This window comes from Hoplias malabaricus, chromosome 5 (genome assembly GCF_029633855.1).
Source record: "Hoplias malabaricus isolate fHopMal1 chromosome 5, fHopMal1.hap1, whole genome shotgun sequence".
NCBI classification, from domain to species: Eukaryota; Metazoa; Chordata; class Actinopteri; order Characiformes; family Erythrinidae; genus Hoplias; species Hoplias malabaricus.
Window position 1 is genome coordinate 11,416,478 of NC_089804.1, and position 20,807 is coordinate 11,437,284.

The following is a 20,807-nucleotide window of genomic DNA, read 5'->3' on the forward strand; positions in this document are numbered from 1 at the left end:
GCCCTAGGTAGTGCACTTCCAATTTGCACGGAGATTGAAATGATCCCATGTCTCACCCAGAGAACTGAACGCCGTTAGCGCGCGACGGAGGTCGTTCATTTGTTTGTTTACCGTCCGTTCGTTGAAAGTTGTGGAGGAAAAATGTGGATTACTGCGGAGTAACGAGCTCCGGGAGGGATCGAGTTAACGGTTCTTTAAACGAACTGTTCACAGCGTGTTTACGGCGACTTTTCTACACGTTTCGGAGTGAACTCGTGGGAAAAGCAAATCCCTCTCAGAGACTCACACCAGCTTGAGTTTAGCTTAGCATCAACTGTTTAAATCCTGGCTTAGTTTAGCTTAGCATAGTCCAGCAGGTGCCCACCGACGCAAAAGGTCAGCAGCTCCGACACTTTGGGTATTTCTCTCTAAAGGTGTTGTGTTTGAATGAGAATTTAAGACTCAGTGCACTTTCAGCAACAGTCGCTCTGGTGTTAACGCGCTCACTGCCAAAATAACTTCGAGAGGGATTGCTGTTATTGTCTGAAATGACTGCATAGTTTGTTTATTAATCTGTAAAGTCATAGGTACAGTTTGTGAGAGAACCTTGGTTTTAGAGGAAGGTAGGGAGGCAGTGGTGTTTATAGCTAGGAAGCAGGGGACCGAAGAGGTTAACGTCTCTAAAAGCTCCTCACTAAGAAGAGAAACTAAGAATGTGCTTTTATTTGTCATTTTCAACTTTTCAAGTAAAGACTAAATCGTCTGAAGTGTAGGTTTAATGATGATTAATCAGTAAATAAAATGACTGTTTTTTTATTGTACATATGATAATCTCACCATCATTGGAAGGAAATCTGAATCTATTTCTCTAAATTGGACAATGTTTATGTTACAGTGGTCTGAGTGTCTTCATTTACAACAATAGTAATCCTGAATGGTGCAGACAACATAATTATGACATAATATTTAATAATAATTGTATTCATTATTATTATTACTGAATTTATAGCAGCAGAAAGCAACAACATGTTATTATTTTACAGTCGACTCTCAGTCTGCGAGATGTTTTAATTTTGCGGCTTGGAAACTGAGAACAGCCAGAAGCATCTTGGGACGTCTTTGTGGATCTGTGATTGAGGACGGACCCGATCATGTCATCGTTTTCTGAATCTGCTCTGGAGAAAAAGCTATCCGAGCTGAGTAACTCTCAGCAAAGTGTCCAGACTCTCTCTCTGTGGATCATCCACCATCGCAAACACTCAGGCTCCATCGTCAGGGTTTGGCATAGAGAGCTGAAAAAAGGTACGTTCAAGTCCACGGGGCGCAAAACACTAGAGCCATGCTCAGGGAAAACAACTGGGTTTTATTTAAAGAGCTGTTCATAACTTTATTACCTACAAAAAACGTAACGTTTATGTAAGTGATTACATTTTTTTTTTTACTGTTTCTAAATTTGTTACAGCTCACATTATTAGAATTATTCATTCATTCATTCAGTCATTATCTGTAACCCTTATCCAGTTCAGGGTCACAGTGGGTCCAGAGCCTACCTGGAATCATTGGGCATTTAGTATGGATTCTCTGATAAATCCAGGCTGATAGGTGTTAACTATTGCTTCATTCCATCGAGATTTTGTTTATAAAATACATGAATTGCACTCTGTACCATTTGTTTGAAGGCAGAATAGTGAACACAGTCTAAAAGAGACCAGAACAATATCATAATCTTTGTTTAGTGGTAATTAAATTACTAACTCACCTGCACAATATTGTTTGAGTTTTATATTTTAAACTTTCCAAATAATGCTTTTCTTGTGTGTGTTTTTCAGCCAAAACCAACCGGAAACTGACCTTTCTTTACCTAGCCAATGATGTGATCCAGAACAGCAAGAAAAAGGGACCAGAGTTTACGCGAGACTTCGAGGGAGTTCTTGTTGATGCTTGTTCACATGTGGCAAGGTGTGAAACTCACTGATTTCATTCGGAGAAAACTATTTTGCCTTTAATTATCCCTCAGATGATACGTTTCTCTTTACCTACATAAAATCTATTCGTGGCAGTTTAATCCAGACACGCAGGACTTATTACATGACCACATTCTATTTAGGTGACAGGCGTTTATTCCCAAAACAAACAGAACAACGTGGCTTTTCATCAGTCAGATCAAGGCAAATAAAAGTATCTTCTTGCATTTACGTTTATTTGAGGCCTGCCATAGTCTTTACAATTTAACACTATTTCCACATTTCTGGTGCGAGAACATGTTTAGAACTCTGAGATTGAGTAATATTTGTTTCTTGGGCCGGGGGAAGTAACTACCTAATCATCAAACGTAACATGTCAAAAAGACCATAACACTAAAGCACAGTTTTCAGTATAGAAGGGGCAAGGGGTTCTCTGTGTAGTTATGAAGTTATACACATTTGACAGTTACTATATTTGTATTTTTCTGTGTAATAACCCTTCCTGCAAATTTGAGAACAACTAAAAATCCCTCAGGGCTAAACCTTATAGATTTAGATTTCAAAGCAATTGTAACAATAATTATGATCAAAACAAGCTGATGAGTGTCTCTTTCTAGAAACATGAAATGATCAATAGCGAGAATACACTGAATGGCAGTTGTAGTTGACACTGCTGTAGAAAATGTGAGAAAGACATTTAAATGTATCTCTTTCTGTTTTATCATCAGCCACCTCCTGCATTGGATTTCATTATGTGCTATTGCAGTTGTTTTGAAAAGCAAAAAATGAACTGGTCTTAACTTGACCTTGTGGTGTGTGTGTGTGTGTGTGTGTGTGTGTGCAGGGAGACTGATGAAGGCTGTAAGAAGCACATGGAGCGGCTGCTGAATATCTGGCAGGAGCGTAATCTCTACCGCGCTGACTTCATCCAGCAGCTCAAACTAGCCATCGAAGACTCCAACAGCCCCAAACAAAGGACTACAGGTACTTTTAGTGTCTGTGTTTCTACTAAATTCATGTGGGTTAGTGGGGCCTCCAAGTGTACAGCTCAGATTTGTGTTGTATCTCGTAATATTGGAGAGAACTGCTTGGCTGTATCTAATTTGTGCACTCTCATAAGATAAAAATAAATAAATAAAAGAAATTATAAATCTTAAATCGTGCTGCAGTTATATTCCTGACCCTTGCAACTGCAGTGATTTTCAAAATCGATTGGAAAGTTGGATTCAGAAATAGAAGGATGTCTAATAGTACCTTCATTTGTGTTTTGTAGCTGATGAGAGGAAAAGCTTGAAAAGAAGTTTTCAAAAGGTTCAGCCAGAAGAAGAGGAAGAAGATGACGATGATGATGATTACAGGACTCACTATTCCCCCCGGGAGATAGACGCAACAGGTCCACAGCTGGTACGAATGTGTTGTAGTGCTTTGCTGTGGACAGTTACAAAGTGACTGCATATTGCTGTATTATGAATTCGAATAAAGCATCAATGAGAAGGATTTGAGTTTTCCTAAAGAATGGGAGTATGTTTTTTTCTGTTGTTGGGCCAGACGGAGGAGTTGGTGAAGGCATTGCAGGATTTAGAGAATGCAGCATCTGGAGATGCTACCGTCCGGCAGAAAATTGCTTCGCTGCCTCAAGAAGTGCAGGACGTTTCTCTGCTGGAAAAGATTACAGGTGAGGCTTCTATCTAACTATCTATCTATCGTTACACTTATATAGCGCATTTCTAGACACCCAAGGATGCTTTACAATCCACACTGCTCAGAACTCTCAGAACACACACGCTGGCAAGAAACGGAAGCCAAACGCGCACAGCGTACTCTCGACCAGGAACAACCGTCCACCTGGAGGACTGCATCGGGCACTAGGATTTCACCCAGGACAAAGTTCCGATCCATATCTTGGCACACACACATTCACTCACACATACAGACATTCATTCACATACACACTCATTCACTAACTCATTTATTAGAGAAGCCAATTCACCTAGCCTCCATGTTTCTGGACTGTGGGAGGAAACCCACGCAGACACAGGGAGAACATGGACACTCCACGCAGATGGGACTTGAACCCAAGATCCCAGTGCTGAGAGGCGAACGGGCTCACCACTAAGCCACCGTGCCGCCCTATAGGCCCTAACAAATGGAAAATTTTTAATTGATTGGTAATGTTAATATATTATTTAGAAATGTGTAGTGGATTTAATTTAATTTCATTTTTCTGGATTATTACAGCAGTAAAATGAACTTAATTCTGAGGTTTTATCACAGCATTATCAGGTCAAATCTAAGCATGCGTGAAGTGCTTCTTCTTGTTTTTGAGGAACTTTATTTGGAAATGCAAATATAATTGTGATTCCATAGGAATCCTTAATAAGCAGATTCTGTGATGCTGCAATCATTTACAAAACCAAAACATCATAAGCATCAGACATAAGACAAATTGTATTTCAAATTTGTTTCTTTAAAAAAATGTCTCTCAGATTACACTTAAAAGTAAATGAAAGTTTAAGACAAAACTGACCTGTGAACTCTTCCCTACAGATAAGGAGGCAGCAGATAAGCTCTCTAAGACGGTGGATGAGGCGTGCCTGCTGTTGGCCGAGTATAACGGTCGCCTGGCAGCTGAGTTGGAGGACCGCAGACAGCTGGCTCGTATGCTAACGGAGTACATCCACAGCCAGAAAGAAGCACTCAGTGAGAGGGAGAAAAAACTCGAGGTAGAGTTTCACATGGTGTATGTTTTTAGGTTTTTATTGAAGATTAATTTAGTCATTGGTTAATTGTCCACACCATTTTGATTTTTTTGATTTCATACCCCTGATTTGTTATGTAAAGGATTTAAACAAAAACCAACACTTGGTATTAGGGGTGGGCGATATGGTCCCACAATATTTCAGAGTATATTTGCGATAATTATATTATTGGCAATATGACAAAACACTGAAAATATTTTATTAATTTCAAGTAAAAACTAAACATTTATTTTGTAAACAGGAATTTACCACAATTCTTAATTAATGTAAAATAATATATTTACAAATCTACCACAAATATAAAGTGCAAGTAAAATGCAGTATATATACACACACAAAAAATACTCATAATTTCATATTAAATAACAAAACAAATAGAAAACAGATGCTGTGTTTGTCTGCTGTTGTGTTTTGTCCTTGTGGCATTTTTGTCTTTTCTAATACGCAAAAATACAGTCCTTCTGCTTGAGGTTGTGAAATAGATTTTATATTTACCCTTTTTGTTGTTACAGGCTTCTTGCAATTACAATTACCGTGGTTTGATCTGATATTTTGTAACTAAAACACCTTCGCAAAGTCCCTCCCCTTTTAGGAGAAAACTCCTTTAACGTAGAGCCATTTTTCACCAGGACTTATTTAATTAACATACAATAAGTATATTGTATAATATGTAAAATATATTAACAGTATATTACGTGTAACTGAATGAAACAGTTACATAAACAAGTCAGAATATCACTACTATCACAGTGTGAACTTTTTTAAAAGCACTCTACTTGGTGTGATGCTGTGCTGATCATTGCAGGCTTATACTTTTTCTACATTCCATGTGTTCTCCAGAGAAAATGAGTTGGAAATGTCTCTTGGTCTTTGCAGGAGTACAAACAGAAGCTGGCACGAGTCACACAGGTGCGGAAGGAACTGAAGTCTCACATCCAGAGCCTTCCTGACCTCTCACTCCTGCCTAATGTGACTGGAGGGCTGGCCCCACTGCCCTCTGCTGGAGATCTGTTCTCCACTGACTGATCCATCACATACATCCAATAACAAACAGGATTTCTTTTTCTTTCTCCACTCTAACTTCTCTGTCTTCCTTGTTTCACATCTGTCAGAATCCATCACATCCAGAACCTTCTCCAGAAACTTTTCTGCTGCCACCAAGGAGCACAAAAACCAGCCATCTCCATCGAGTTCACTCAAACCTGGCCAGTCCCCCACCCGGTCTTTTGTTTGTTTTTGTTTTTTTTTTAGAAGAAATCTCTGGCCACTGATCTTTTTTGCTTTAGTTGTGGAGCTTCACTGAGAGCAAACATGGTGTATGCTGTCCTCGCTTTTGTATGTGACCCTGCTGTGAAAGTAGCAGCACTCCAAGCTATGTCTTAACATTGTTAGATTAGCGTTTAAGTTTTATTGTTTTAAAGTGTGATTTACTTTTTATTTTTTCTTTATCTGTGGATTAATTCTTCAAGGAGGTGTTGGATGTGGCAACTTGCTTCTTGTTTATGTCATTCATTTACAGAGAATGGAAATTAGAAGTAATTGCTGTGTGGGTGTCAGAAGACAATAGCTGTGAGTATTTCAAATTAGAACAGGTTTTGTCAGATGTACTTTACCATCCGTTTCAACAGTCTGAGGGGCAGCTAGGATTGGGCGATACACGGTGTGCATTGTTATTGCAAATTAGAAAATATGGAAAGTTTTGTGTTTTTAAAAAAAGAAAGAAAGAAAAGGCAGCGTATAACTTGTAAAATCTGAGGATGAATTTAACATGATTTTTTTTTTGCAATGCCTTGACCCTGGCTGCCACCTCCAAAGGGGGTCAGGTTTTGTTTCCAGTGGTTTTCAAACCGGTCGATAGGGAACACTATATGATTCATATCCTTTCTCTACTAAAGTGTCCATCCTCTGGGGGTCACCTGGGGTTCACTTTGAAAAACGCTGCAGATAAAGCAGAAGTACTCTGTGCTTTGTGTCTTTAGTTACACTTAGGTGATGCTTCAACCATCTGCGTATTATAAAGATGTCTGAGTTGCAGATATTTTTGTCAGAAGGGGGTTGTGGAGTTGGCTTGATTCCTAAAGAAGTGATTGACAGGTTTCAGCACCAATCTGGGTGAGGCTTTCACTGTGTAGTCTGTTCTTTATTTCTTTATTTTAATAATTAAATATCCTTGGTCATATTCATTGTTCAGAGATATCAACATGAGGGAGAAAAATGAACAGATTACATCACTAAGACCAGGTGAATAACTCCAGCTGCCCCTTATCAGATGGAAGAAGTCTGACTTAAACCTACTGCGTCAAGACGGAAACAGCAAAGATAAATGTGTGTGGACAAAGCTTGCCCCTAAAGACTCATCCATAATCTTTTATGGCTCCAGTTACCAGAACTACTGACAATCAAAAGATGCTTTCATTTTCTTTCTTGTTCATGACAAAGCTGGATTTACATATTCATAATATCTCTAACTAGTCAAGGTCAAAGGGTGATTTTGTTAGGTTTTTTTTTTTTTTTAAGAGTTCAGTTTGAGCCCACGTTTGCAGTTCACTGTGTCAGACACTTCCAGTAGTAGCAGTAGAATCCAGAGAACAGAAAAAAGAAACTGTTTTGCCTCCTTTTGTAGCCAAAAAAGGCTTTTTTCCCCCTGATAATTATTTTCTTTACCAGCTTTTTCTTTTCCCACTGGAGTGAACGGACAATAAACTGGAATGGTTAATTCCATGTTACTCTCAGAGTGGCTTGTGTGCATTCACAAATTCTCAGTAGATTTTTCCTTCCGATTGTCACAGTCCTCATTAAACAATATTCTGGTCCCCTGGTGATGACTGTTAAAGCTGATGTAAACTGGGCATGTGTATGGTCAGTGAGAGACTGAATGATATAAATAAAACAAGCTCATTTTATTTTCCAATGACTACGTTTTTATAGCTTTGGATGTTACTCAGTTGATCTGAATGGAAATCAATCACTAGTTTCTGAACTCCTGCAGCCTTGGGTGTGAACTCCAGCGCTGCAGTGATGATCTCCTTAGGACCCACCATCCCAACCCTGAGGAAAGTCAGAGGGAACATTTTTAAAAGGATTCTTCTTTAAAAGGTTACACAGAAACACATTTAGATGTCTGTGCTTTATTCAGATGTAGTTCAGCTTATGGGTGGACAATGAAAACCTTGTCTAACACTGTCTAGTTTTTGCAACTTGCTGTGTGCAACGTGACTCTAAAAGTCAGAGCAAAAAATATAATTATTAAATTCAATATAATTATTTGATTTAATGGCATTTTTGTGCGGCACGGTGGTGCAGCAGGTAGTGTCACAGTCACACAGCTCCAGGGACCTGGAGGTTGTGGGTTTGAGTCCCGCTCCTGGTGACTGTCTGTGAGGAGTTGGTGTGTTGTCCGCGTGGGTTTACTCCGGGTGCTCCGGTTTCCTCCCACAGTCCAAAAACACACGTTGGTAGGTGGATTGGTGACTCAAAAGTGTCCATGAGTGTGTGTTGCCCTGTGAAGGACTGGCGCCCCCTCCAGGGTGTATTCCCGCCTTGCGCCCAATGATTCCAGGTAGGCTCTGGACCCACCGCGACCCTGAACTGGATAAGCGCTTACAGGTAATGAATTAATGGCTTTTTTCCAAAAGAATAAAGGAAAAAAATCCTATTGTAATTTACATAGCTTTAACTTACACACGTTTAAAAATGCAAATTAGTCTGCAGTTAAAAAGAAGTGCTTACAGACTTTAATGAGCTGTTGACTTTGTTAATTGAAAGGAAACATGGCCCAGGTGTCAAGTGAAAAATATAAAATCTCATGGTAGGAAAGGGACTTACAGTTACAAAAGTGGATTTTAATCCAGCTGAAAATTTATGCTGGAAGTGTTAAAAAAAATTGGCCCATGAGGAAGCACCAACTTGAAAAACTGATCTGTCCACTGCTATTAGATAAAGATGGTACCAGCTTGGGGTAGAATATTGTTTTTCATTAGTGACGTCTATGCTTCAAAAACTCGGGCATGAAGAACAACAAAGTACTTAATGATATTTTTTTTTGTTGGTAATTCCATAATTGTTCCTCCATATTTGATCTGTAAGAAAATATGCCATTAATTCAAATAATGTTATGTAATTAGTTTTAGGAATATGTGGTGAAGGCTTTTTAACAAGAATTGTATACAGGAGGTCCTCGGGTTACGTCAGTCCCGAGTTACGGGTTACGACACAAATCCCATTTACTGTATAAAGCCTTGTTTCGACTGAAGTGGTTTTGCGTCGTAAGCGTCGTAACGCGAACTTCGTGTTTGTTGTGCGCGGCGGAAGAATACACGGTTGCGCGGCGGAAGAATACACGGTTACGCGGCTCGGGACCGAGGAGGATAGGTGTTAGGATAGGATAAGTGCTTACAGTAAGTTATTTACGTACAGTATGTACGTATGTTCCGACTTAAACAGAAAATCGGTTTACGACGCGACGTAGGAACGGATCAACGTCGTAAGTCGAGGACCCCCTGTACAGGTAAAGTAGAGCATATTTTAAAACGTCGATGGTGTACGTCACAACACTGTCACTTTGCTGTAAAACAAGCTGCTGTTTTCCTCCTTTGTGCTGTGACTGCAATAGACTAAAAGTTAATGTATTCCATGTTTGTCAATGGGGCTTTTAAAAATGTTTTTTTTTTATCAATGCCACAAAAAAAAAAAAAAACCTAAGCCAAAAATGTGGCTGCCATTTAATCTAGAAGCAGCCCTAGTGACTAGATACAATAACAGTTCCACTTACTCTTTAATGAGGGGTGGTCCATCAGTGAGTCTAACTGTATGTAAAGAGAAAACCCCATTCTCCAGGGTTTCTGGTAGAGGATTCTGCAGCTGTACATTAACCACATTTGGCTGGTCTACTTGAACCTCCTCTTGAACCTGCAAAAGATAAAAAACAACATATTTACCTTTATCATTGTTCAGCTACTGTCAAATACAAATAAATGAGGAATTAAAGGTTTGTACAAGGATGTCAATGGAAGGGCAGTCCAGATTTATGGTCTTGGTGGCTCTGTAAATCTCCTTGCTTTCTGTGTCAACAAGCATAGCCACCAGTTTGATCATCCTGTCCTGAGTAATGGCTTTGCCATACTCAGAATACAGCACTCGAAGGGTTGCCTTATTACCTGCAATGCAACATGGGAACAGGCGGAGTTAGTTTTACTGAAACCACTGCAACTATAACAAGGAATCTGGAGAGAGTCCATTACCCTCAGTAGAGCCAAGATTCATGTCTGTTAGCTCGGTCAGCCCGCAGGTCTTCGCAAGTTTACCGTTGTAGGACACAACCTGGGCGTAGAACATCAGGTGACACTTCTTTGGGGTGTCTGTGTTGTTCTTGACATGTGCGAACACATCAAAGTCAGTTCCCACCATCATTTGTGGGGTCAGTTTGATTTTTACTTGCAAACCAGGCTCTTCCTCGTCCTGGATTAGCCGATTTTGGTGGTTGGCCTTCTCAAACACCTGTCTCTCTTCTTCTGAACCTGCAAAGGATTCGTAGTGTTAATCAGTAAAGTTAAACTGAATGTTTAGTGTTTCTAGGGTTGAATTAGGGTTGAGCTCCTAGTGAGCAATGAGGAGTGAAAAGGGAAGGGTGAGAATATTGCAATATTTGTATAAAAAAATGGCATCTTAGCTTACTTTTTAGTAAAACGTGTTCTCCAGCATGGCTACCCACCTTCAGGGTATTTATAGAGGTGTGTGATGTCCACCCTCTCGTCGCTGCCCACTGCTTTGGTGATGATGCACTGACCCACTTCAGTGGTGGAGTCTCCAATCTTAACCTGCCTTCCATCTCCCAGAATAACATAATCCACCACGTCTGCGTTCACCTCCGCGTACACGAACGGCGCATCGTACTTCACTGTGAGGTCTCCCTCCTTAATGGCTCTCACAGGAACTGGACCACAGCAGAAAACCCCTGTCAGACGCAGTGGAGAAGATTACAATGGGATAAATGACTAGAGGTTTGTAAACACCTGTTCTTCCAATTGTTTTTCTGAAATGAAGGCTACATAATAGGTCACCTTGTCCAACTTCGCAACTCAACGACCCTCCTTCTTGGAAAGTTTAAAACTACATGTTAGAACATGGCTGTGAGGACCAATGATGAGGAGTTTTAAACCACTCTAGCCCTCTCTTGGCATTAAGCATGGCATTAACCCAAAGCTCATGTGCAGTTGCTTCAGATAATCCATTTCTATTTGCTAAGTATGTGAACATTTTGGAATTGTGGTGCACATAAGGATGAAACCGAATGGACGTATGGAAGAGTATTTACCTCCAGTGACATGAAGGAGAGGCTAGAATGGAGTGCAACTCACTGAGATGAGGAGGGGCTTTCATCTCAACTACAAGTGCATGAACTTGACCACGCTACCTTCACTGGTTTCCTGAGGTGTGGGGTCACTGGCCTGCCAGCCCTCATAACCTAGCTTCAGGTCTGGACGGCTCATCCAGCTCTCCACCCACACATGGAAGTTCCTGCAAATAGCTAGGGTTATTTCTAGATAAGTTAATCTACTGGATATCACTGCACCACTCAGTGAAAGATTAATTTCAGTTAAAATTATACGAGGAGCTTCTTCTGAATATTTTTGATTCCTGACATTTTTTTCATTGCTGAATATGAATATGGTAATCCCTTTTAAAATATTAAAATATTCCTATACATAAGATATGATTTTTCACAGTGTGAAGGATATCCCTGGGTCCTGTTTTTACAGCTCACCATATAGAATCATCGCCAATATCCTCAGCAGACTCATTATAGAAATGCTCGATCAGCAGGTTGGCATTGGTGTCATGGGCTGATCCATAGTTTGTGACCACTCGACACGGGATGCCTAAAGCCCGGGACACTGAGTAAAACCAAGAGATAAATAAAAGAGATAAATACATACATACATACATACATTTACTGTTTCATCCTGTTCAGGGTTCTAATGGGTGTGGAGCATTATTTGTACACCACAACAGGCTGGTGGTTGTCAATTTGTGTGTATGAGTAAATGTTTATGTGGCGCAGCAAGTAGCGTCGCAGTCACAAAGCTCCAGGGACCTGGAGGTTGTGGGTTCAAGTCTCGCTCCGGGTGACTGTCTGTGTCACCCTGTGTCTGTGTGGGTTTCCTCCAGGTGCTCTGGTTTTCTCCCATGGTCCAAAAACACACGCTGGAAGGTGGATTGTCGACCCAATAGTGTCCATAGGTGTGAATGTGTGAGCATGTGTCGCCCTGTGAAGGACTGGCGCCCCCTCCAGGGTGTGTTCCTGCCTTACGCCCAGTGATTCTGAGTAGTCACTAGACCCACCGCGACCCTGAATTGGATAAGCGGTTAAAGGCAATGAATGAATAAATGTTTATATGTGAATGTTCATTGATATATTTGCATAATTTTATCTCCCACTTATCATCACACCTACACACACACAATTATTTTAACTGTTTAATGTTTCTTTATTACTGATTTCAAAAGTTCTTTTTGCAGTTATATTAAGTTTACCTGTGCATGCAACTGCTGCAAACACCCAGCACTGGCCATATTCCACTCCGATAAAATCCTGATGGTACCACTGCCGTAAAATAGAGCAGCTGTCCTTCCATGCAGTGGGCCTTACACCGTCCTCATAATCCCCTGTCCAATTTCCCACCAGCACACCCTTATTATCTTGACTGTTGATCTGATACAGAGGAAGAGAAAGGCATTGACATAAAAAGACACATGCAGTAAAGACCAAGTTCATTTAGTTTCCACTAAATAAACTATTTAGTCATTTAACAGAGCACCAAGCAAAATCTGAAAACATATTTAACAAATGTGTTTGTGTCTACCTTCCACTGTTAGGATAAAACTCAACACGGCAGGTCTGACATGGTACGTAGAGCAAAGTTATGTGACATCTCTGGAAGTAGCAGAAGTCAAAGAAAGTATGGCAAGCCTTTTTAGTATTAAATAGCTTTCGCCTGACTATCTTTAATAACATAGTTTTGACTAGTAACAGTTACATTTTGACTCATCAGTCAGGCTTTTAAGAACAGTAATTTAAGACATCTGTAATTTGACTAGTCAAAATGTCTTTTATAACATCTCTAAAGATGTCATTGAATTCGTCATCTGATGAGTCATAAATCCTGAATTATTATTAACGATATCTCATATTCGACTTCGACTAGTCAAAAGACATTTTCAGATATTTTAATTCTAGTCATTGCATGCATTACTCCCCCTTGTGCTGCCACGGTTGCCAGGTGGTTTCCTTTTTAACCGATTTGGGCTTATTTTTCTGGAAAGTTGCTTACAAATATTAGTTGCGTTTTCCCTCGTACCGTTCCCCACACACATCAGAACTAACCGTAATAAAATCAGACAGTGCTCCATCAATGAGAAATGTTCATAGGCTTCATTCATTTACTGAGGGAAATACAGAAAAAAATACAATGTAGGGAAAGAGACTGGAAGATTTAACCCAAAAGTTGTTATTTTTGGGCAATCCCAAAAAAATCCCAACTATACTTTAGAAACAAGCTCAAAAAGCAACTACTAATATTTGTAAGTGACTTTACTGAATATGCAACCCTGGCATTTACAGTCAGCTACGTTTGGACTAGTCAGAATAATAATTTAAGACATCTACAATCACATTCTGACTAGTCAGATACTAAGATATCAGAAAAACAAGTTCAAGATATCTGGAGTTTATTTTAAGATCTTAAAAGGAATTCTGACTAGTCAAAAAAACAATTTTGGATGTCTTAGTCTTAGTCTTAGTCTTGACTAGTCATTACTTTCACTCAAGACATCTACAATTATAGAATATATCTAAGATATCTTTAATAAGGAAGGAATTTGAGATATATTTAAATGGAATTAAGACTAATCAGAACAAAAGGAAAGATATCTCTAATTTACTTTTTCACCAGTCATAATTTATTTGTAGATATCTGAAATGTAAGTATCTGAAATTAATTTGCGCTTCCATTGAACTCAATGGGCCATTTGACATTATTTACACTAGTCAAAATGTAATTATGTCTAGTCATAAATGAATTACAGATATCTGGAATGTAAATCCAGTCACACGATTTAATGATAAAACAGCTTGCCATAATGAAAGACTATATAGCCATGTCTAAAACCAGTCAAGCATTAGGGATGACCAGTGCAAGTTTGGGGATGATTAACTACGTCTGAAGTACCTTATTTGTTTTAGATTGAAAGCACCATAAACAGACAATTCTACTAGATATGAAAAACTCACTATGCTTACACCTAGTGGCCTGGAAGTGTTACAGTGTTGAAGTTCAGGGGAAATCTTACTCACAATGGCACTCAGGACTCGGGTCACGTAGACTGGACTCCTCCTGTCTGAGCAGTCCTGACCTGGGTTCTGCAAATGCTGAAGACTTTGGTCCAGAACCTTCAGGCAGATATCCAGCATTTCAGGTTCAAACTGGAGAAAAAAAAAAAAAAAAAAAATGAATATATATATATATATATATATATATATATATATATATATATATATATATATATATATATATATATGACTAAGTGATTGATGTCTGTATTATTTAGAAAAAAAATAATTCTAGGACCTGTCCAAGCGTCCAGGGCAGTGTTGTAATGTGTTTAGGCTTGCCACGGAAGATAATTCCGTCTTGAGACAGAACGTACTCCTGCCTCTTATCTTCACTCCCCAAATACACTGAGTCTCCTTTTCCAGTCCAGTATTAGAGAAAGAGAATAGGTTATCGTTCACATGACACACCTCTATGGTCAACACTGTTGTGACTAAGCTTTTGCTAAGAGCTATAATTCATCAGCAAACATCAGGGGCAAAATGTATCCTCTAAACACACTTATATTTACACAACTCACATAAATAATTATAACAAAAATATGGAAGTCCTTATGAGTCACTGAAAGGATGTGGTCTGTTTTAAAAGTTAAAAATCAGGTCAGTCCAAAACCCCCAGATGAATACCAGATAATGCTGTAAGATAATGTTTAAAGTACAAATTACTATCAAATAGAGCAACATATTATTAAGTCAGCACCACATACCATCAGGTGAGCACGAGACAGAATTAGGTCAGCATCAAATAATAAACAGTAAGTGCTAGATAATGGTTGAGCACAAAAGACAATCAAACGAGCACCAGACACAATAACGCATGCACCAGATAATAATAAGCATATTATTTTCCAAAAACTAGATGAATTTAAATCCCCTGGGAACCTATATCTGTCTTTCAAATAAAATTAATCTGGCTCCTCGGGGACCATATTAATGAACGCACATTTTTTCTTATGTCTATTGTCCCAAAGTCTAATAAATGTCTCACCGTATTGCTCGCCTCTGTGTTAAATGGGCGGGACTAAAATGGGCAATAAACAATCACAGTTCGTTTATGGCTCCGTCCTTTCTCAGAGTCTGAGCAATCTCGCACACTTGAGCTGGCAGTAAAAACACATCCTGAGTAAACCCTGTGCAAGTTTCAAGACTCACCCTGAGTAAAACTAACGACTATCTCTTTCTCACACTGAGAAAAAACAGCACTAGAGACACACAGAGAGACAAACAGCTCTTTTCGAGACTCGCGGTTGTTTTATATGGAGGGTTTTTTTGTGTGACAATAGTATGTAATGAAATTAATAAAGAAAGAATTCATTAAAAGGCCCGGGATTTCTAAATCATGCCAAAAATGTCCTGTCTTCTTGCTGTCTGCAGGCTTACTCCTGTCCCATTTCTTGCCATAATCCCTAAACCCTTCATTGAAGTGTTCACTTCAGAAGGCGTGAGGGTTGAAGTGTTCAAGGATTCAGACAGTTGACAGCTGAATTGGGACACACTCGTGCCGCTTCAGTGCTGTAGGTCCTCGTCTACCGCCGTGCAGCTCAGTGTTTTACTGGAGCCTCGAACAGAAACGTTGAATGTTGTTGAAGTAATATTTATCATAGTGTCGTCTTTAGGTTTGGAGGTGTTTCTGTGACCCAGCCTTTGGTTTTCTACTATATATTTCACAAACAGAAGGTCTTGTCTGTCCCGGTAACGAACCGCAATGAAACACAGACAAATCTCACCGTTACTGACTTTCTGACGAGTAAAATATATTGGCACAGCATTTTGTTTAACTTTAAATGAAAACGGGCAAATTCTCCAGATTATTAAAGTCAGAACACCAGAGCGAGGTTTTACTCCAAATAAACGGGGCTATGAAAGTTTTATCAGTCAGACCTTATAGAAATGTAAGTCATTAAACAAATATATAGTTTGCAGCGATCCCCTGTTCCTTTATCATGTATTACTTGGTTAAGAAAATGTTAAGGTGCTTGGTTTTAGAAAAACTTAAATGTTAAAATGTTATCTTGTTGATTTCTGGTAAACGAGTTGCTTTAATATCATTTCAACACAGTGCTTCAGTCTTGTAGCGTAGTATGAACAGAAAATAACAAGCTTTCCATGATCATACACACACTGTCAGCAATGGACAAGATAAACTATTTTTATAGTTTGTTATTATTTGTTTTTTATTGTTTAATTTGAATGGAATATTATCTGTCCATAAGGCATTTCTTTGTCTGCCCCAAGTGTCCTCTTTTTTGGAAACCAAAATATGATCACCCTATTACATTGTAACAAACAATATCACAGTTCTCAGGGTGGTGCTAAGGGAATTTTTGGCCATTTTTGAGGAGTGTTTTAAAATATTTCCTCTGTGTGTTGTATTTTGAAGAATACTTCGCAAAATATCCAAATTTAGTTTTATACAAACAAATAAGTAAAAATAAAATTTCCCAGGGGAATTTAATATTAGACTACACTATAGTACTTGCTTGTCCTTTTTAATAATAATAATAATCATCATCATCATCCTGTGATTTAAAGAGTTTATTTACACTGCATTTTTTTATGTTTGCTTGCAGAGAAATAGAAACAAAATTGTACATCTTACTTGGACACCAGGGGTTGAAGAGCAGGACAAACTGCCCTAATGTGACCCCATTGGCCTGGTCAAGGGTCAGTTGGTAGAGGCCGATGGGGGCACTGGGGTTACTGGACACAGTCAGTGATAGAGTATTCTCCGATGTTACCACTGCAGTTGCACTCCAGCGAGTCTTGGAAGTGAATTTACTGAGTCCGAACTTTACTGTAGTGTCTAGGTCCTCTGATGAAGCTGGTCCTGTTAGAACAAAACTATCACACATTGTACGCTTAATTCTGCAAATAAATATTTCAACGTTCTCTTCAACGAGCCAAATATTTGTTTTTCTAAATAAATACTTTTTCTTTAAGGGGATTGTGGGCAATCACAGTTCTCTCTGGTGGTTTATATTCCGAAGTGTCTTTTAAGGTGGAACTGTGTGTTTGAGGGGAAAAAGCAGACTGTTGTTTAAACGTAGATGAAGTTTAACTTGTCTGTAAGTTTTTATTCACTGTTTAATTACCACAGAAACTTCTTTGTTACTAACTCGAGTGGTTTAGTTTTGTTGCATGTTCAGTAATGCAGTTAGCTGACTCCCTAGTTTGGAAACATTTCCACCTTAAGTGAACAGTAAACATAAATCTATACCCACCTATAAGCAGTCATGAGCAATATCCTCATTTCGGTTCATACCCAACAGACTAACTTTTCTTACACTTTAAGTTTTCTTACACTCATGCCTCAACAACTGAATATAATAATGTTGTTAAAACCCTTTGTCGTTGGTCAAGATTCATTTTTTCTGGAATTTTGCTTTCATGTTGTCAAAGGGATCTTGCACAAAACTCCAAGTCTTAATCTTAGTGGGATTTGATGCTTACTTGATAAATAGCTTTCATTACCAGTTATCGGAATATGCTAAGGGTGCTAGCATGATGCTAATTCCAGTAACATTTTCCTCCTTTTTGGTAGGTGCTCTTATCCAGAACGACTTTCCTAACCATGTTACAGTGAGTGTAGGGTTAGAATTCTTGTCCTAGTGTAAGAGTTTATTGATGAAATGTGCCAACCCGGTTTCACACTGACTCGTGATATAGTCACATATTTAGGAGACTGCAATTCGTGACATAGTCGAATATTTTCGACATTTTATGCGACAATATCACAATCATAAGTGTATGGGTTATTATCATACACTATGTGGCAGTAACACGAAAACTCTTCCTCATTACAGGCGTCATTACTCATAACAGGCATAATGTGAATTACACAATATAGGTTGTTATTCCAACAAAAGTATAAAGTATTTTATTGTACTTCTTCTCCAAAGCAATGCTTATTATTGGTGTCCTACTTTAGCTTTAACTCTAACATTTCTTTCACTTAATGTTATTTTGACTAATTTTCAAAAGGTTAATACTGAAAAGGACATTTCTCTAGCCATTATTTGCTTAGATATTTTAGCAAACAATGAATTAGTAAAGTTACATTTTCTGTAAATAAAAATAAGACAGTGGTATTAAAGGATAGTAATGACGCCAATAGCTAATGAGGAAGAGTTTTCATGTTACTGCCGCATACCATGGGGCACTTTTATGAGGGTTTGTATGGTATTTACCCATACACTTATAATTGTGATATTGTCGCATAAAATGTAGAAAATATGCGACTATGACATGAATTGCAGTCTCCTATATATGTGACTATATCACGAGTAGGTGTGAGACCGGGTTGAATGTGCTTGCCAGAGAAACTCCAACTGCGATATACAACCTAACCACACATCCCTAAACCTAACCGTAATCATAACTCATTGCTGGTTTCTGCATACTTGCTGCACACTCCTCCTTGCTGGTCTCCAGCCTACAGAGATTTAATTGGGGCAAAAATTTGAAACATTGTCATCTGCAAAGCTGTAAGTATTTTGATCCACAACACTACACCATGCTTTAATTTCCAGATATCATGATTGGCATGTTTGACTGAAGTAATGTTTTTCGTCCAGGAGTGTGTGAGGTACCTGTATTGACAATGAGATTGATGTTAAGTCCATTATGAATGTGACTGCCAGGTTGAAGGTGAACAGTGATAGTGAAAGGTTGACCTCTTCTCACAATGAGCCTGTTCACTCCATTCAGCTCTGTGTGGTGCTCAGCATTATTCACAGAGCAGGACAAATCAACTCGCTCTATCTCCAACACTGTGAGTTCAGAGAAACATGAACAACACCTGAGATTACATTTCCAAATCAATCTAATGGCTAATTTAGCCCACGATTTTTCTTTATTTTGGTCAGTTAAAATTACAGCATTTTTTTAAAAAGGTACACTCCTCCTTTTTCCAATATTTAAATGAAATTTTAAATATCCACATTTCAAAAATATAATAATATAAAATGAAATTAAATTAATATTAAATTAAAAAAAGACATTAAATTAATTCATTAACTTAATCGCTGATCCAGTTCAGGGTCGTGGTCGGTCTAGAGCCTACCCAGAATCTCTGGCAAGGCAGGAACACAACCTGTGGTTGCCAGTCCTTCACAGGGTGACACACACTCACACATTCACTCACACCTATGGACACTTTTTGAGTCACCAATCCACCTACCAATGTGTGTTTATGGACCGTGGGTGGAACCTGGAGGAAACCAACGCAGACCCAGGGAGAACACACCAAACTCCTCACAGTCACCCAGAGCAGGACTCGAACCCACAACCTCCAGGTCCTTGGAGCTGTGTGACTGTGACACTACCTGCTGCGCCACCGTGTCTCCCAATATTAAATTCATTTGTTAAGTTAAATAGTTGAGTAAATAAAATATTAAACATGGCATGCAGATCTATGACAACTTCAGTGAACAATTTCTTGAACAAATTCAAGAATACATTGTAAAACAAACAAACAAAATCTATATCTAATATAGTATTTATATTGTTTTACATTATATTGTTGAGTATATTTCTGCAAAAGATGTTTAATTTATTTTTATTTGAAAAAGAAATAAAAAAAAGTAATTTGACGAGAGGTTCTCATATTTTTGCACACAGCAGTATACTGCACAGTCACAGTGTTACTGTATTTAAATGGAGGAAACATTCAAATGCTCTGTTGTTAGTTTTGCCACTCCACCCGCTTTTAAATGAACTACTTGAAAAATGCCCAAGCCTTACCTTGATCCATGCTTTCAGATATAAACGGACAGTGTGTTTGTGTGTGGGTCAGTGTTACATGACTCCTGCCTCACTCCTATATTTTAGGCAAGGCTAATGTTACTGCAGCATGCCACCTTAGTTCCTACTGAGCCAGTGACGCCAATATTATATTAACACATCATGTGACATTCATTCTGGTGTAACTGACACTGTGCTCAATTTACATATTATTTACACCATTACTCTAATGTTTACATACTGATATATTTGTTACAATTTCTTTCTTTTTTTCTCTTTTCCAATCAGTGATATATATTTTTAATTATATCAAACCTTTTAGTCCTCAAAAGTATTTTCAATGTTTACACTAACTGCATTTTTTAAATATAAATGGATGTACACTTTGATGCTTCCAAAACATTTCTAAAAAGTTTTTCAGACGTTGGGACAGAAAATATGAAAAAAAGTTTATAGAATATTTAATATGTTCTGAGATTTTCACATCCCGCTGTAAGATGATGATTATAAAATGAGTATTAAAAAGTGTAACATGCTGTTTTGTGTTCTGTTTTTGTTACTTGTTTGTGCTCCCCGTCATGTGATTGTTTCCCCATCATGTGATTGTTTCCCCGTCATGTGATTGTTTCCCCATCATGTGATTGTTTCCCTGTCTTGTGTCTGCTTCCTGCTTGTTCCCTGGTCATGTGATACCCTTCCCTTGTGTTTCTAGTGTCATGTGTCTTAATTAGTACCTAGGTGTTTCTTGTTGGTGGTTCTTGTTTGTGGGTTGTTGTATGTATGTTTGGTGGTTGTTCATGGTCCTTAGCCTTGGTCTATGTTTAATGATCTGTGTTTAGCCTTCTTGTTTAACTCTTGTGTTTTATGTTTAGATTCCTTATTTAGTGTTTTGCTTTGTTTTGTGTTTAACATTTAGCCCCTTAGTTCTGTATAGTCCTTGTTTAGTGTTTAGCCGTTTGTAGTTTAGCCTTTGTG

At 38.5% G+C, this 20,807-nt stretch overlaps 2 protein-coding genes across 2 annotated transcripts; one reads left to right on the forward strand and one right to left on the reverse strand.

The window, feature by feature from the left end:
* The first annotated feature begins 75 nt into the window (after positions 1-75).
* rprd1b (regulation of nuclear pre-mRNA domain containing 1B) lies at positions 76-7,645 on the forward strand. The gene is made up of 8 exons (XM_066671830.1): positions 76-375; positions 1,023-1,281; positions 1,809-1,938; positions 2,788-2,927; positions 3,217-3,347; positions 3,492-3,618; positions 4,491-4,666; positions 5,579-7,645. Exons 2-8 carry the CDS (start codon positions 1,131-1,133, stop codon positions 5,726-5,728), a joined length of 1,005 nt encoding a protein of 334 aa, XP_066527927.1. The 5' UTR covers positions 76-375; positions 1,023-1,130; the 3' UTR covers positions 5,729-7,645.
* tgm2a (transglutaminase 2, C polypeptide A) lies at positions 7,529-19,842 on the reverse strand. The gene is made up of 13 exons (XM_066670951.1): positions 19,833-19,842; positions 18,680-18,859; positions 16,690-16,917; positions 14,329-14,447; positions 14,055-14,183; positions 12,236-12,413; positions 11,466-11,595; positions 11,115-11,218; positions 10,413-10,655; positions 9,943-10,218; positions 9,698-9,858; positions 9,474-9,610; positions 7,529-7,750 (listed from the first exon to the last, which is right to left on the reverse strand). Exons 1-13 carry the CDS (start codon positions 19,840-19,842, stop codon positions 7,603-7,605), a joined length of 2,043 nt encoding a protein of 680 aa, XP_066527048.1. The 3' UTR covers positions 7,529-7,602.
* Between the last annotated feature and the right edge of the window lie 965 nt (positions 19,843-20,807).